Source organism: Pituophis catenifer, unplaced genomic scaffold (assembly GCF_029215685.1).
Source record: "Pituophis catenifer annectens isolate HBS135680 unplaced genomic scaffold, rPitCat1.0.hap2 SCAF_1, whole genome shotgun sequence".
In the NCBI taxonomy this organism is placed as follows: Eukaryota; Metazoa; Chordata; class Lepidosauria; order Squamata; family Colubridae; genus Pituophis; species Pituophis catenifer.
The window spans coordinates 180,171,241-180,188,129 of record NW_027256881.1 but is presented as its reverse complement, the minus strand read 5'-3'; the positions used below and the strand labels follow the sequence as shown (position 1 = coordinate 180,188,129).

Here is a 16,889-nt window from a genome sequence, read left to right as displayed (position 1 = left end):
ACAATCTGGATCCTCGTTTTACCGATTTGGAAGGATGGAAGGTTCAGTCAATCTTCAGCTGGTCAGGATCAAATTCCTGGCTGTGGATAGATTTAGCCTGCAATACTGCATTCTAACCATTGTGCCACCATGGCTCAATGTTGACTCTTAGCAACCATACTGAGAGATTTTCTCCATTGCCACTGTAATTGAGTCTATCAACCTTGTTATTGCTTGTCCTCTTCCCTTTTCTTCCACCTTTGCCAGCACTAGAACCAGTGGTGGGTTGCCTCTGATTCAGACTGGTTCGCAAAAACCGGTAGTAAAACCGGCTGGAGGCCCTGCCCACCGCCCCGGATGTTGTTATCAGCAATCTGCACATGCGCAGAAGTTTCTGCACATGCGCAGAAGCAAGGCACATGTGTGAGCAAAGCAAGCACAAGTGCGAGATCCGGTTGCGAACTGGTAGTAAAGGTAAGTAGAACCCACCCCTGACTAGAACCTTTCCCCAGAGAGACAGGTCTTCGCATGTGTTTGAAGTTGGGTAATTGGAGCCTGGTCATTTGTACACTGAGTGAGAACTCTTAAATTGATTTGTTCAATGCTCCTCTTGTTTGTTTCCTTGGCTGTCTATATTATTCCCAGGGGTCTTCTCCAACACCAAAATTCAAAAGTGTCAATATTTTTTCTATCCTGTTTCTTCAAACTTTCACTTCAATAAAGTGTCACAAGGAATACCATTGCCTGCATTATTTTGATTTTTCTAAAGGAGAAGGCAGCTTATTTTTATCCTGGTCAGGTGGTGATATTCTGCGTCAGCCAGCCAAACTTTTCAGAAGTACTTTGATGTAATTTTCAGAATTTGATTGAAGTTGTTGGTGTGCAAAGGGGAAAAAAAGAATCTTATTTTTTAAAAATTTGTTTCATTTTTTATGTTCCCCACTCTTTTCCAATAAATATGCACATATATTAGCACCTGTACAAAATTAACAGAGCATTCCTGTGATTCTGTTAACAGTGATGGTTTGCTAGTTAGATAGGAGCTATTCAAACAGTTTCATTTGTACAGAGAAATGCTTTCCATCTCAGCCTATCCTTAGTAACCATCAGCAGCAATTTCATTCTATAATCTCCTTGATCTCATCCATCTGTGTTATCCCTGGTCTTCCCATTCTTCTATTTCTCTCAGCTTTGCCAAGCTATCTGTTTTTTCTAGACCATCTGTCTACATCATATGTCCAGAGTATGGATATTGTGCATGCTGTTCATTGCCTCATTTTTTTGCATTTGACTGATTGATTCAGATAGCCATTAACACCAGTATAATGTCTGGATCACATAGCTGGGGATTCTATGTGTGCACACGTACACACACACACACACACAAGCAAAGAAAACAGCAACACAATACCACTTTAAAGATAGCATAACATCCCAGTCTTCATGGGATTGCCACTTCCAACCACTTACTACCATATACTCCATGTTGATAATGACCTCCCCATTATCCAGTCCATGTGCAATTAGAGTACAATACTCATTGGTCTCTCCAATATACACAGGGAACACCACCTGTCCAATATGAGAGCATTACCTTATCAGAATACAATAACAAGACAAGAGCCAGGATCTGGTTCCAGTGATACACATTGCAGGATTTTCTGCAGATGAAGGATATATTCTTTTTGTAATAGAGACTACTGTGCAACTAGCAACACTCTTGTTAATAGGCAAATAAACCATAAAAATAAGAAATGATGGCTATTCTCATCACAAGCACAAGAATCAATCTAACCTGGTGCTTCTTTTTCTCTGTATTGTCATGTCTGGCTCACTAGAATGACAACAATGCACTCTCTGCATTATTCTTATTAATGCTGTTTCTCCTACTTTTCATTTTTCTAAAACTAGTTTCATTACTCTTTTCCAGTGATTGTGTTTGTCCGATGCTACTAAATTGTGTTCCAATATTCACTGACACCATTCAAACATCAAATAAATAATGCATTAACCCAGCTGTCAAGGCCTTTGTAATCTCCTCAGGATATAGTACATCTTACTGAGCTAGCATGGAAATGGCCTGAAAGGGAGTTGTAGGCCTCTAATTGTAGAGATATAATATCTCTACAATATTATTGTAGAGGCTCACTCTGGCTCAAACTTTTGATTCTAAAGCTGCAATCCTTTATAGAATCACACTGAAGTTTGTGAGTTTCCAGTGAACATCAGTGAGCTCTGAAAGCAGTGAGATGAAGAGGGTTGCTGCTATTTTTATAATTGGGCTTCTGTGCCTTTGAACGATATACAAAACAGAAGACTAAACTCAAATAAACTAGACACTTGAAAGAGTAAAAAAGTATGATTAAGAACCCCAATGGAGAGATACAGCTTCTCTGTAATACAAAAGTTTTCACTGAAACTATATTCAGTAATGCTTTGCCTCGCTCAAAACTAAATCAAGGATCTTCCAAGCAGTGAGACATATTAGTTAGTAGCCCTTCTGTGCTTTTCTGATGGGTTTTGCCAGGGTCCTACAGCCAGCCACCTGTAGGCATTAGCAACCTGCTCTTTGGAGTTTGTGATTAGAACAGACAGTTGTTTGGGTCTCCTATTATGCAAAATGTTCTGAGATGCAGGGCCATCTCTACTGGCACTTTATAAGACAAAAAGGCAAAATAATATCCTGGGCTAGAAGAAAAAGAGTGTACAAATTATTATTAGTAGTAGTAGTAAAAACAAAAATGATAGAATAATAGAGTCATATTCATCCTCTATTCTCTAAGATTTGAGCTCCACAAATGAAGCTTATTCCTTTTTGGTATTATGCAATGCTGTAAGTTAATCAGAGACCAATTTCTCTGATCCTTGGTGGCTGTGAGCTGAAGATAGAGATTCTCTATAGAATTAAATTGCAAAGCAGATTCCGGGTAGGGGAGAAATGGTCTGTGCCTCCACAAACAGCAGAGACAATATGGCAAAGAAAGCCAATGGTGCTTCTCCGGACAAGGAAAGTCCAGGAGATTGCCCACTTTGCTCCAAAGGTCTGTTCCTCATAAGAAGACCCATAAGATCTAAAGAGGTTTTGCAGGCATTCTGCGAGTCTGAACAATAGCAGCCATGGAAGAGATAGCAAGCTCACAGCCTGCATAAAGACATTGGTTTTGCAAACAACCATCCCCCCCCCCAACTTTTTAAATAAATTTGGAAGACAATTATCTTAAAGTCAAAGAGATCTTCAGAGGAGCAGAGCAATCAAGCCACCCAGTGAGTGATCCTTCTCCCCAGATTAAGGATGAACCAATTTAAAGGATTTAAAAACGATTAAGGGCAAATTGTTGCCAAAGGTTTAAACAAAGAAATTTTATAATCAACTAAGGAGATTGTTGAATTTAAAATTATTGACTTTAAAAATTTTTTGAAACAAATAAGTAATCTATATTTCCATGGGAGAGTTTTGTATGGAATAATTGGAAATGATTGGTTAGCTCTGCAAAAAAAAAGATAAAGGAAAGTTGCTTAAGACCATCTGAGGGCAGAACTACAAAATGTTAAATGGAACTAAAGACTTAATGATCCAGAAAAAACAAAGGGGTGGGATAAAAAATCAGCTCTTCTTTTACTTTTATTTCTTCTTTGTCTGTTGAAATGGCTATTACTAGAACAGTAGTAAAACTTATAGAAATGACAGAAAAAGGATTACACTTGAGATATTAGAAAGGATCATTGAGGAACTGGGAAAGAATGTTACAGCTAGAATAGCAGCATCAGTAACTGCTTTTATGAATGCAACATTTAAAAGAGAGGAAAGAAAAGATGGAAGAAGATGTGAAAAACAAATCTGAATAATTTGCAGGATAACTGGGTGGAAAGGTGAAGCAAATACAACTCAAGATGGCAATTTTGGAAAACAAAATAGAAATCCAGGGATAAAATATAAATATTAAGTCAAGAGCAAAAAAACCCCTTAGATAATGGACTATTACTGGGCTTACAAGATAAATAATCATGTTTCAGACAAAAGGTTTTCACTTGGTGAAAACAGTAATAAGAGTACTTTGGAACCTTTAAAAAAATTAGAGTGGGAGGAAGAAGACATGGATAGATATCAGATCCTACAATAACATCTTAATGTCAAGTTAAGGATTAATAAAGCTAGAACAATGTATAAGAGAAAATAATACAACTTGGCTGTTTGATCAGGGATAGGTAATAAGTATTGTAGGAAGTTAGCACCCACCCCTTTCCTGGAAGAATGAAATATTTTAGGAAATATTAAAAAGGCAGAATATTATATTTTCCTGGATGAGAAATGGAGAAACATGTTTTAAAAGACAAGCAGCTTCCTGCCTCCCCCCACCACACCTTTGTTAATGGGCCATAATCTGCAACACAATAGCAACAGAAACTAACACAATGGGACCCATCGAGGACAGAAACTCATCACATGGCACCTGGGAAGATTACATCAGCCAGCAAGACTAGTTAAGACCCTCACCCCTTGGGAGTCTGACAACCAATCAGGATACTCTTTCGGGGCCCCAGAAAGTTCAAAGCCAGAGAGAGCATAAAACCCGGGGACTCGCTGTATCTCGTCCCTTTTCTGTTCAGGAACTCAAACCATGTGATCCTGTCCACCATTAAACCATCTTTCCAAGCAGTCTCCATGTTTCCAGTGTCTTTTTCCCCACTTGGAGCTGAACCCAGAAGGATATTTCTTCCAACAGTATTTTTTACAAAATACTGGAAACCCTTTCTGGACATTTTGTTGAAAATGGATAGAAATGAGTTAATGACTTTTGGATTTGCCCCTTGAAAATGACTGGATATGGGAAGAAGTGATCTATGTAATTTAATTTCAAAGTAGGAGGAATATCAGTCCTTTAACTATATTTTCCCTTTTTTTTAATCTTTCCTTGCCTCTATTTTTCCCTTCTATTTCTCTTTAGTCTATTTGTTTTGTTTCTTTTAAACTTATTTTATATTATCTTTAATACTGTTAAAATGTTTCAGTAAAAATACTTTTAATAAGAATTAAATGACAAAGCCACTTTTTCAGCAAAATCTGGTTGGTAGGGATAGGATCTGGGGCTGAGTGAGCATGAGCTCTCTATTCTGCCTTAAGGCCACGATTTCCAATACCAACTTGATTTTGAGATTTGCCCCTATATACCCAGATCCTCTAAGGGACACAGTGGCTCAGAGGCTAAGACGCTGAGCTTGTTGATTGAAAGGTTGGCAGTTCAGCGATTTGAATCTAGTGCCACGTAACGGGGTGAGCTCCTGTTACTTACTAAGCTTCTGCCAACCTAGCAGTTCGAAAGTACGTAAAAATGCAAGTAGAAAAATAGGCACCACCTTTGGTGGAAAGGTAACAGTGTTCTGTGCACCTTTGGCGTTTAGTCATGCCGGCCACATGATCACGGAGACATCTTTGGACAGCGCTGGCTCTTTGGCTTTGAAACGGAGATGAGCAGCGCCCCCTAGAGTCGGGAACGACTAGCACATATGTGCGAGGAGAACCTTTACCTTTACTTTTACCTTTACCCAGATCCTGCCACATAAATCTTTGCATCTGTTTTTCTATTAACTGCAAGATTTAAGGAAATCAATTGCAAGAATGAGGAAGGATGCTGAAACAGTGTTTGTCAATTTATTATTACCTTCCATGGTATGAGTGATATAAAATAAACAGTCTTGGAGAAAAAAAATATTTCTGAAGGCGTTATGACAGCCACTTAGGCAGGAATAGGGACTCACATCCCAAATATGTCCCTGAGCATGCTCATTCTCATTCCCAAATACCACAATTAATATTCATATTATTGACCCTTGGGGATTCTTGATACTAACCTCCTTTTTTCAGATAGCTGATTTCAGATTCCCAATAGCTGAAATGCAAAACATCAAACAAATAAAATTTAGCCAACAGTTCATCACCATTCCAGAAAAAAAGCTTTACCTGATCCAGTTTTGTGCATGGCATGTCTTGAATTTGCCAAACAATGCAAGATTTCAAAGCCAGAGGCTGGCAGAAAGGGATTGATCTTGGAAGATCCTGGATCTTAATGGATGAAGGCATCTGCTGTCTCTGTTTTGAGGAAGAAAAGGCACATAAGATAAAAATGGTGTTTAACAAATCCTAGATTTGGGCTTGGGTTTTGAAAGGACAATACATCTCCTTCAGTTTTTCTTTTTTTTAGCTTAGACAATAATTAGAGAAGAGCCAAGCTGGGGACTTTGATCAGGACTCATATAATGCTGCTACCTTGGATCTGGTGTATTTCTTGGCTCAAGCAGTGAAATTGCACAGCTTGAGCAATTAATTCTCAAGCCTTTGACAAAGTCAGATGGATTCTAGTAATGGTCTGGTTCATTAATGTTTGCTTTGCCTTTGTACTACTTTTCTTAGAAAAAGGGGCCATACTTTTATACAGCTCTCAAACCCCAGAACCCATGTTGCCAATTAGCCCAATGCAGGAGATGTTCTCAAATGCCATGGTCTTTACTCCAACCAGAGCCATAGTGATGTGCAAGATTAACTGGGTACAAATTGATGCAATCTTCCTGCTGTGCAGCTGAAAGGTGGGAACAGTGTGAATCATACAGTTTCTGGCTAAAAGATTCTTTTGCCAGTAGATTGCCTTGAGCAAAGTATACTTTTACCACCCAGTTGTTATTATCTGGACATTGAGACTGACAGCCTTATAAGGTAAAGGGCCCTTTAAGTCAAGCTCAACTCTAGGTGACTCATCTATGTGGTTTTCTTATCATGCGATATCTGCTAACATTGCCTTTTTCTTGGATTTTTAAAAATTCCCTATCTAGGGTTCTACTGAGATTGTTGTAAAACTGTTCAAGAAAGTTTTTTTAAAATATAAATTAAAAGCAGCTATTTTGAACTCAATGCCTATTTAGTTATGATACAGACAAGCACAGGGCCACATAAAGTAGATTATGTGGCCCTAATTATAACATTAGATATAATTATTCTTGAAATAAAGTACATAATAATAATGTAATTATGCTAGTTTTTCCCTAACCAAACAAGTCAATACAGTGCAAGGACTACGTGCTGTTATTTCAGAATTACTCACTTATAAAATAGCCAGATTCTTTGTCCAAATCATTCTTATGTTCTTCTGTTCTGCATTTGGTGACTAGTTAATTTTTTCCATTTTAAATTTTAAATTAACCACTAAGTTCCATTGCCATCCATTTATTGCTATTCTATACTGGTTACAATTTGATTTTAATGAGGCTTCTCATGTACATTTTAACTGATTGTATGCTTTATTGGATGCCAGGAGTGTCAAACCCGTGTCGTCATGGTGGTGTCACGTGACATATCACGTGACATGTTTTCCCCCTTCACTATACTGGGTGTGGGTGTGGCCAGCGTGTGACACATCCGGCCTGCAGGCCATGAATTGACAGCCCTGCTATAAACCGTCATGAATCCTGATTGATTCAACAGTATAAAATAAAATGAATGAATGATAACTTGGGAAAAATATAAAATGTCTAGAACAAGCCATGTTCAGAGCTGCAGTTGACCTCAAGAGCTACTAAATTGGGAGCAAAGATTTGGACTTCCCCAAATTTTCAAGTCTCCTTATCGCTTGACACTTTCTTGGTGTACCTGAACGGCTGCAAATGGAATGTATATAGATGGTCTCTGCTGCAGTTAGAATATATTTTGTTTTAAATGTGTTTTAATACAGTTTCATGGAGACTTTGCCTATTTCTATTGCTACATTCCTTTTGGAAGGATTGATCTGCCATCTCTCACTTAAAAATAAATTCATGTGGCATTTTCAGTCAGAGTATATATCAAGCTCAAAATTCATTAAAGAAAATCCTTTAATTTTTCATGCCCCAGAGTATTTACCCTTGAACTCATGCCAAAGAATTAATATTTAATTAAATCTTCACAGCATGGTGTTAGTTCCCTCAAATCCAATTTTAGCCTGTTTACAGGAAATCCTTCTTATTGGGCTGCTTTCTCTTTAATTGTGGTTGCCTTTATCCACATTCCTGAGATTGCAAACATTTCTACTGCAATAAATAGAAGCTGGCTAAACAATATAATCCAGAGACTAATAAGACAGAGAGGATTGGTATTTAAATGCTTTGTTTTTTTAGATAACATATTTATCTACTTGAAAGTAGGGTTGGAACTTAGTGTTTGCATGTCACTGTGGTAGTTAATGAGATTTCAGATACCTTATCTTTTCTTTTTGCAACTACCCAGCTACAGCCTTGAGATTTAGCCTTGCTCTAAATTAGGATATTTATCTCTTTAGTTGAAAGATGTAAATCATAATTTTAGGTTTTGCTTTGCAGAAGCACTAAACATGTAAGTAAGCGCAGATTCCCTGCTGCAAGCATGAATAAGTATTCAAGGCCATCTCTTTCTTTGCAGCTGGGAACTATCCCAACTCTGCTCTTCCACTGGCTTCAAGCAAAAGAATGTCTATCCCATGTAACACAGATAGTCCTCGACTTACAACAGTTTAATGACTGTTCAAAGTTACAATGGTACTGCAGCATTCCCATAGTCACATGACCAAAATTCAGACACTTGGCAACTGATTCATATTTATGACTGTTGTAGTGTCCCAGGGTCATGTGATCCCCTTTTGCAATCTTCTGACAAGTAAAATCTGTGGGGAAGCCAGATTCACTTAACAACTGTGTTACTAATTTAACAACTGCAGTGATTCACCTAACATCTGTGGCAAGGAAGGTCATAAAATGGAGCAAACTCCACTTAACAAATGTCTTGCTAGCAACAGAAATGTTGGGCTTAATTGAGGTTGTAAGTTGAGGACTACCTGTAATAGAATCCACCGTCTCTGGTGGAGATTTTTCCTTTACTGTAACTGCATGTGCCTAGCATTAAAGGATGGCACTTCTGATCTAAATAAAAAGCATGGCCTTTTTCAGTTGCTTTTCAAAAGGGATAGACTACAGTTCCCAGAATTCAGGCTGGAAATTAGCAGAATATCAGGCCAGAACACCTGGAGGGTATCAACTTCAGAAAGTGGCCGTAGGCTATAGATTCTTTTCTTAGGGAAAAGAGAATCCACCATGATGCTAGAAGGTAAAGAATACTAGACTGTGTATTCACATGCAGATTTCTTACAGAGTATTGAAAAGATTCTTTTCTTCCCATCGAACTAATTAATTATTTCCCTTTCCCATATCATTTTTCTGATTAGTTTTAATCACAGTACGCAAATTGACCTTTATAGCATAAAAAAACAAAACAAACAGCTTGAAATAATGTTAGAACATTGGAAAACTAAAGGTCATTGTGGGCATTTTTTTTAAAGATGCTGAAGGAAAATGTGGGAATGAAAGATCATGGTAATGGCTTAAGAATGGTACATTAAAAAAGAAATAGGAGGAGTGTTGCCCAAGGAAAAGCACTAGTCATAAATATCACCAAGGTAAAAATGGAGATCAGTTTGGATAGTAAATGTTTGTTGTGCTGAAATAGGGATCAAATAGTTGACTTTATAATAATTAGGCATAGCAGAACTGGACAGACTAATGACGAAAAAGGCATGATGGAGTTGGGAAGACATTACACTGGCACTTCTGTAGAAAGTACAGATCCACAAATAAAATCATGGAAAACAACAGAGCATATAGGATTTTAACATTTAAATTGACACCTGGGACACCAAATATTATTGAAATTGAAAATAATCATTGTTGTTTTATTGATGTAGCCATTCCAAGAGACAGTAACACGGAAGACAAGAAATTAGAAAACATTTTCAAATTACTGAGATTGGCAACATTTGGGTGACATAAGTGTGATTCCACATGGTCTTGGAAACAGTTTGGATTCCTAAAATTGGAATGAGAGCCAGTTTGGTATAATGGTTGAGGCATTAAGCTAGAAACTGGAAACTGAGTTCTAGTTCTGCCTTAGGCACAAAGCCAGTTGGGTGACTTTGGGCCAGTCACTCTCTTTTGGCTCTAGGAAGGACGCAGTGGCAAACCACTCCTGAAATATTGCCAACAAAACTGCAGAACTACAAACAATAGCACTGTGGAGCATTTCATATTAGATGCTATTTTATTGCAATTGGACAGGGCTTAAATCATGAAGAAGAAAAGTGGCCAACATTAGGTGCAAAACACAGTTAGTGGAATTGGAATAATAGTAAAAGTGAAAGCTGTTCTGGTACTGAATATCATGCTCCCTTCTATGTGGAATAATTTTCCAGTCTCGTTCTTTAGATGACTCCATTTCCGAAGGATAGTTTCTCAAGATATATGTTCTGTGTTTGGCCTTTTATTTCTCCTCCATCTAAAGAGCAATGAAAAGGTTTTTTTGCACATTAATCAATTATTACTCAACTCTTAAGAATGATCCAAAGATCTTTTCTCTACTGCTAATGAAAAAATCTGTTTCTCAACACCCCAAACATAAGCATTTTACATAGTTTCTTTCTAGCTAGCATGCTTATTTTATAGTGTATCTTGCAGAAGTGTCATAGCCTTATTGCTTGGTTTCTATAGCAGTTGTGTGTGCATTACAAACTTATTATGAGTATTCATGTGTGTGCAAAGGAGCTAGCCATCACTTTTCTGAAAAAGGAGCTTTTAAAGCATGGATTAGGTTTCCCTATATTTCCCAAATGAATATGAAAATAAAAAAAAAAGTTCTAGTGCTCACTACTCAATGCCACAGTGCTGTTTCATGTCTGTAACTCTGTTGTTATTGTTGTTATTTTTTCTTCTTCAATTGATAGTCCTTCCTTATCTGTATTATATATCCATTCTTCCCCTTTTTAACAGTAGGCATGATACTTTAGAACTATAGAATATTCCATAATACTAAGAATCAAAGGCTTCCTGCCACTCCGTAACGTTTAGAAAGTCTCCATATCAGTCATCTCCAGGGGTGTCTATTAGATTATTTAATACAAATTTGTGCAGAAATTAAACACATTTTATTCAAAGAGTGAAACATAATGTGTACATTTGATTAATTTGTCAAAGCAAATATTACTTAATTAAGGAATTCAGTGATTACTTCCTAATTCATAAATATTAATTATGATCAAATGTTGTTGCCTAACACATTAAAGTCTTTACTTATTTGATGATTTAGTTTTTGGAATTGGAAATCTTACAGTTTGTGTTATTAATTAAGAGATATAATAATTAAGGGGTATACTTCTCTGACTTAATTAAGTAGGAAATGTTAGAATCCTTGAGTTCAGCCATTGATTGATGCAATACACTCAGCAATTTTAATTATTTATGGTTTTAGTTTTAGAAGATGAACTATCCATGGAAGTAAGAAGACCTGCTTCCAGTAGTCTGCCAGAGATTTGCTCTGAAGATCAAGCATCAAATGAAAAGGTATCATCAATTACAGTGTTTGATCTGTGATACATAGGTGGTAAGAAATGATTACTGATAGTCCCCAATTTATGATCGATCACTTAGCAACTGTTCAAAGTTATAACAGATCTACTCAGGGCTACTTACAACCTGGATTCAAAGTTCCAATGCCTATCACCGCCACCCAACAGTCACGCCTTCACATTTTGGACACTCAGCAACTGGCCTGCATTTACGGCCATTTGCAGCATCCTGCAGTCACATAATCATGACTTGGGTTTTGGTTTTGGTTTTTTGTCAGAAACTAGCATTTACTTGTAGTTTCAGGAAAGAATGCCTTTTGTAAACAATGGATTCACTAAACGACCTTGGTCTTTGCTTAATGACTGTAGCATTCACTTTATAATTGCCATGTAAAAAAGACCACTGCAAAAAAGGTCAAAAAATTGGGCACAATCCAGTGGTGGGTTCCTCCTGGTTCGGCCCGGTTCGGCCGAGCCAGTAGTGGTGACGATATGACGTCACCAAACCGGTTCTCTTTGTTCGGGAGCTGGGGTCCCCCGCCCCCCCTGCGTTATTCTTACCTTTTATTTGGCCCTGCCCCCAATCTATTTGCTGCCTCCCGAGTCCCAGCTGATCGGCTAGAAGGAAAAAAACCTGTTTAAACTCTTGCCACGGGGCTTCAAAGGGCCCCCCTACAGCTGATCAGTGTTAAAAGGCAGTGTGGTGGTAGACCGGTGCCTCAAAAAACAAATGAGTAGACCGGTGCCTCCAAAAACAAATGGGTAGATCGGTGCCTCCAAAAACAAATGGATAGACTGGTACAGCTCTGCAAGCAGTTAAAAGCCTGGTAGACCAGTACCTCTGCTAAATCCTAAATAATTGTCATATGACCATCAAACCACACCCACATAATAAGCCACGCCCACAGAACCAGTAGTAAAAAACCCACCCTTGGCACAATCATGTGGTAACCTGGTTAAAGACCAGCATGAGTGTTACAACCATAATTCTGGGATCAATTATGATCCTAAGTCAAAGACTACTTGTACTTGTACAGGCTTATTCTTTGAATTCTGAAGGGATATTTCACTTGGGAAGCAGAATGAAGGAAACCATTTTGAAGTGAAGTATAGTTCTCCACTAGAAAACAGACCTTGTAATATGCCAAGGAAAGCTAGTGGGGAATGGGGGCGGGTTAAGTCTCTAAGGTAGAAACCAGGAGACTGAGTTCTAGACCCATCTTAGGCACAAAACCAGCTGGGTGACTTTGGGCCAGTCTCAGCCTTGAGAGTGTGAAAAAGGAACTAATTTCAATAAAATCCCTACTTTAACCAGAGCCTAAATGGAATGATCCTAATCCTTACCTTTTGTAGCCTTGGTTAACAGGCTTCTTTGTTTGTTTCCTCTTCTAGGTCTATCTTCATTTAAAATGGCCAAAGCTTTTCTTTATCTTCCACAGAGGAAAGATTAACAAAAATGAGTCTAAGTATATGGTGACAAAGAACATCTCTCACTCAAGGATGTGTATAGTGTGGCTGAACTTGTTTGGCGTGAAAGCCTCATTTGCAATCTAGGGGATGGATCCAGAGGGCCTTCATAAGTCCTCTTCTTTGCACAAAAGAGTGTTTTAATATTGCAAAACACTATACTTTGAGAGCTGCCCAGAGTTGGTAATAATATGGGTGGCTATATAAATGTTTTAAATAAATACATTTAAAGAAATAAAATCCTTGCGTGAAAATACAACTGTGACCCCAGGATGTTCTCTGCATGCTCAAACATTGGCTAATGTTTCAAAATATGTGCTAGCACAAGGCCTTAAAGAGGTTCACATACTCTATTTGCTAGTGTACAAGAGTTCACTGAATTCATCTTGGAAACCAACTATTAGAATAAAATATTTTCCTTTCCAGCTGAGAAAAACTGATCTTCAGACAGTAAAATGGAATGCATTTCCTACAGAACTGGTCTAAGTTAGTCCAATAGTAATGAGTAATTATATTATATGTATTCATAGCCGAGGCTTACACATCAGGGTTGCAGACAATTTCAACTTTTTCTCTTGACAACTGTAATAGCTTTCCATACATAGGAATAGTAATTTTAGAGCAGCAAACTTCTAATTTTAGATACCAAGGAACACTTTTCAATGTGAAAAATCAATGCATTAATGTGTTTCGTATAAGAAGTTTTATTTGTAGAAAATAAGTTAATGTTGCAATTATACATTTCATACTATGTAAACAGAAATGTTGAACCCTTGGATAATTTAATGGGGTTCTGAGGGGTATAGTTTGAATAGCATAGTTCTAGAGTAGCAGTTTTCAACCTTGGCAATTGGGGAATTCTGGGAGCTGAAGTCCACAAGTCTTAAAGTTGCCAAGGTTGGACACTCCTGTTTTAGAGTAACAATTTCTTTTAAGGCAATAGTATAAAGTGGAGCATTTCAGACATGATGAGAGGGAGATATAAAGAACCTATTTATACCACAAGAGCATTAAGTGTGTCTACAATTGTAATTTTCATTCTAGGAAACCATCCAACTTTCTGTTACACTGAAGAATGGACACTATGCCCCACCTGCATATAAAAGGCTGGTATGTTTAAGCATACATTATTTTCAACCACAGTTAAAGAAAACTAAATATGGAAACAATAAACTGTTCAGAAACAAAGTCAGAGAAATCTATTGTGACATAATTCCAAACATGCATAATACGTTCAATCTTAATTTTACTGGCTAGAATTCTAAATCCTTAACATAGATCCTAAATAACATAAATTTTGATTTATATAATTGAACAAGTAGAACATAAACCTTATGATGATCTTGGGTGGGCTCTATTCTCACAATACCACTTTCCTTGGGGCAAAGTTTGGGGAAATACACATTCTGATGTGCAAAAAAGAAGCCAAGATGAAATTAAAATTGGGCACATGCCTATTACATATAAACAGGCTAACATCTAGATAGCATCCTTCATTCCACCTGGTACAGTAGATCAAGTGGCCTAGGTAGGTAGCATGTGCCCTTCAGCAGAGCTGATCATCTGAGGAATCCAAATTAAATGGCAAGATAACTGATAACCTTTTGTTCTCTAGAATTTGCCCATTTGAGACTAATATTTTATCCACCAAATGATAGGATAGGCCTTGACACATTACATTTAAAGACCACTCATACTGACCTAATATTTGGAACATTCCCTATCACTACCTTAATGTATGTCTGCTTTGCCTGTTAGAAATAACCCTTCTGTGTGGAGCTATTTGCAATATCAGTATATTTGTAAAATAAAGATAAGGTATGTCAGCCCAGCTTTGAATGTGCTTAGTATGGAAAAGGATTCCAGCTGAAGTATACGAGAAACTATAATTCTGTTTTGGAGACTATAATCCAGATTCCAGATTCCTGGCACTTTCGTACAACTAAAGTTCAGTGGTTCTTAAAGGAAAGTTTCAGTATTTCCAGGTGCTTAACTGCTTGCCTGGTTTTGTAACTTCATTTAATTGTATTAGTTTAAGGAGTACTTTGTATGAGATGGTATTGCTGCAGATCAGAGGTATGCTAAACTGTACTTTAAATTCCCATAATCCTTCCCCAGTTTGTTTAACGTTTATTGAGATTTAACACATTTATAGGCATCAGGATGGGAACACCTGGGCTGTTCCATGTGGTAACAACTTTATGGAGTGTCAGGCAGGGTTCAGGTTTTTTTCCCATCAGTTATTTTGAACCTTGAAAGGGAAGACATGTCCTGGATTGAAATAGTCTGTAAAACAAGTCTGTTTTGTGCTCATCCTTCTCTGGCAAGAAGGCAGATTTTTTTCTGGCCCCTAAAATCCATCTGGCAAAAGGACCTCATGAAGCTGAACTGATCCCAGTGCAGGAAATCTCTCTTCGGTTAACTTTGCTCTTCAGCTTTCTCGTATGGAGAAACTGAGTTAAGGCAAGGCTCCCTCCCCAATGGCTGTTACCCAGATGCTTCTTTCATCACTTTTCAATAATGGCCTTCCCTCCCCAATCCAGCACTTCCTGTTTTTCTCATTTCATTTCAGCTTATTACCTGAGGGAGAAAATAATGAGAATGTAGGAGCCAAAAGAGGAGTCAGTAACTTGTACTCAGCATCTGGAGCTGACTGCCTCTGAGACTGAATCAGGCCCATCTCCTAGAATCATAAGGTTAGAAGGGACAGCACACTGCTGACTCATACTTAAGCAGTGGCCCACCATGATACCTAGATCCTTCTCATGGGCATTACTGTTGAGCCAGGTACTGCCTATCCCATACCTATGCATCTTGTTTTTCCTCCTTAAGTGTAGGACCTTCCTTTTCTCACCATTGAACTACATCTTGTTGGAACTAGAGCCATGTCTTCTTTTCAAGCCAGAAATTGCTCTGTTTTCCCTGTTCCTCAGAATAGTTGTTGCAGCAACAACCAAATTAAAATAAGCACCCTACTAATGTGATCTATTGCATATCAAGGTAGAATTAATACTTGTTTAATAGAAGTTCAGCCTCATCAGAATAGGCAAAGGTGAACGTTGATTGGAAAAAGGAAAAGAGGAGCAAGGTTTACATGCTAATAAAGTATGGGTAATCCTCAACTTATGACCTTAGCAATTGTAAAGGTCTCCCCTGCCAGTTGTGTCCAATTATAGGGGTGTGCTCATTCCAATTCATAACCAAAGAGCCAGTGTTATCCGAAAATGCTTTTCTGATCATGTGCCGAAGGAGCATGGAACATTGTTACTTTTCCACCAGAGTGAGAAGCTCACTCCATTACATGGTATTTAGCTCTCAGATTGCCAGTTTACCAGTTGACAAGTCTAGCAATGGTTGAGTTGTTCACATGTACAAGATGATTTATGACATTTTTGCCAAAAACCAATGTTTTCCTCTGATTTTTGGCAAAAAATGCCCCATAACAAATAATGGATTCACTTAACAACTGTGATGTTCATTTTGCAACTGCCACATAAAAATTTCATACAATCGGGTCAGTCACATGATGATGACCCATTTACTACTGCCATGATTTACAACCAAAATTGTCAGGCTTATTATAGTCATACGTTGAATACTATCTGTGTATGAAATTAAATTAAGACATGATAGCATAAAAATAAAGTTAAATATTTACTGGACCTCTAGCATTTTGTTCCACAAGAAGCAGAAAACTCAATGGCACAAACAAAATAACTTGTTAAAATGCAGAAATGAAAAAGAAATCTACATAAAGTGCTGAGGTGACAGAAATATAGTTTGCAGGAAAGGATTTAGGATGGATCTTTCTAAGAATGTTGTTATTTTATGTGCTGTAATTGCTCGACACAAGATACCATAATAGGCTATATTTTCCATAGCACATACCTTATTAAAGAGTCAAGAGAATAACATAACTCAAATTTGCAAAATTTGCTTATCTTTTTAAAAAGGAACTTCCCCTAACTCAACAGACTCAACATTTACCAAGAAATGGGACTGGCTTTGAAAATCACGAAGTCATCACAGGTAAATTTACCTCAGTTTCTCTCA

The 16,889-nt window shown here is 37.7% G+C and overlaps 1 protein-coding gene across 1 annotated transcript in view; it reads left to right on the top strand.

The window, feature by feature from the left end:
* KIAA2012 (KIAA2012 ortholog) overlaps positions 1-16,889 on the top strand; it is a 76,991-nt gene that overhangs the window by 25,961 nt on the left and 34,141 nt on the right. Inside the window, exons 11-13 of the mRNA XM_070956810.1 lie at positions 11,273-11,364; positions 13,881-13,946; positions 16,790-16,865. Of these exons, the coding sequence (XP_070812911.1) occupies positions 11,273-11,364; positions 13,881-13,946; positions 16,790-16,865 (234 nt within the window). The remainder of the gene's footprint in view (positions 1-11,272; positions 11,365-13,880; positions 13,947-16,789; positions 16,866-16,889) is intronic.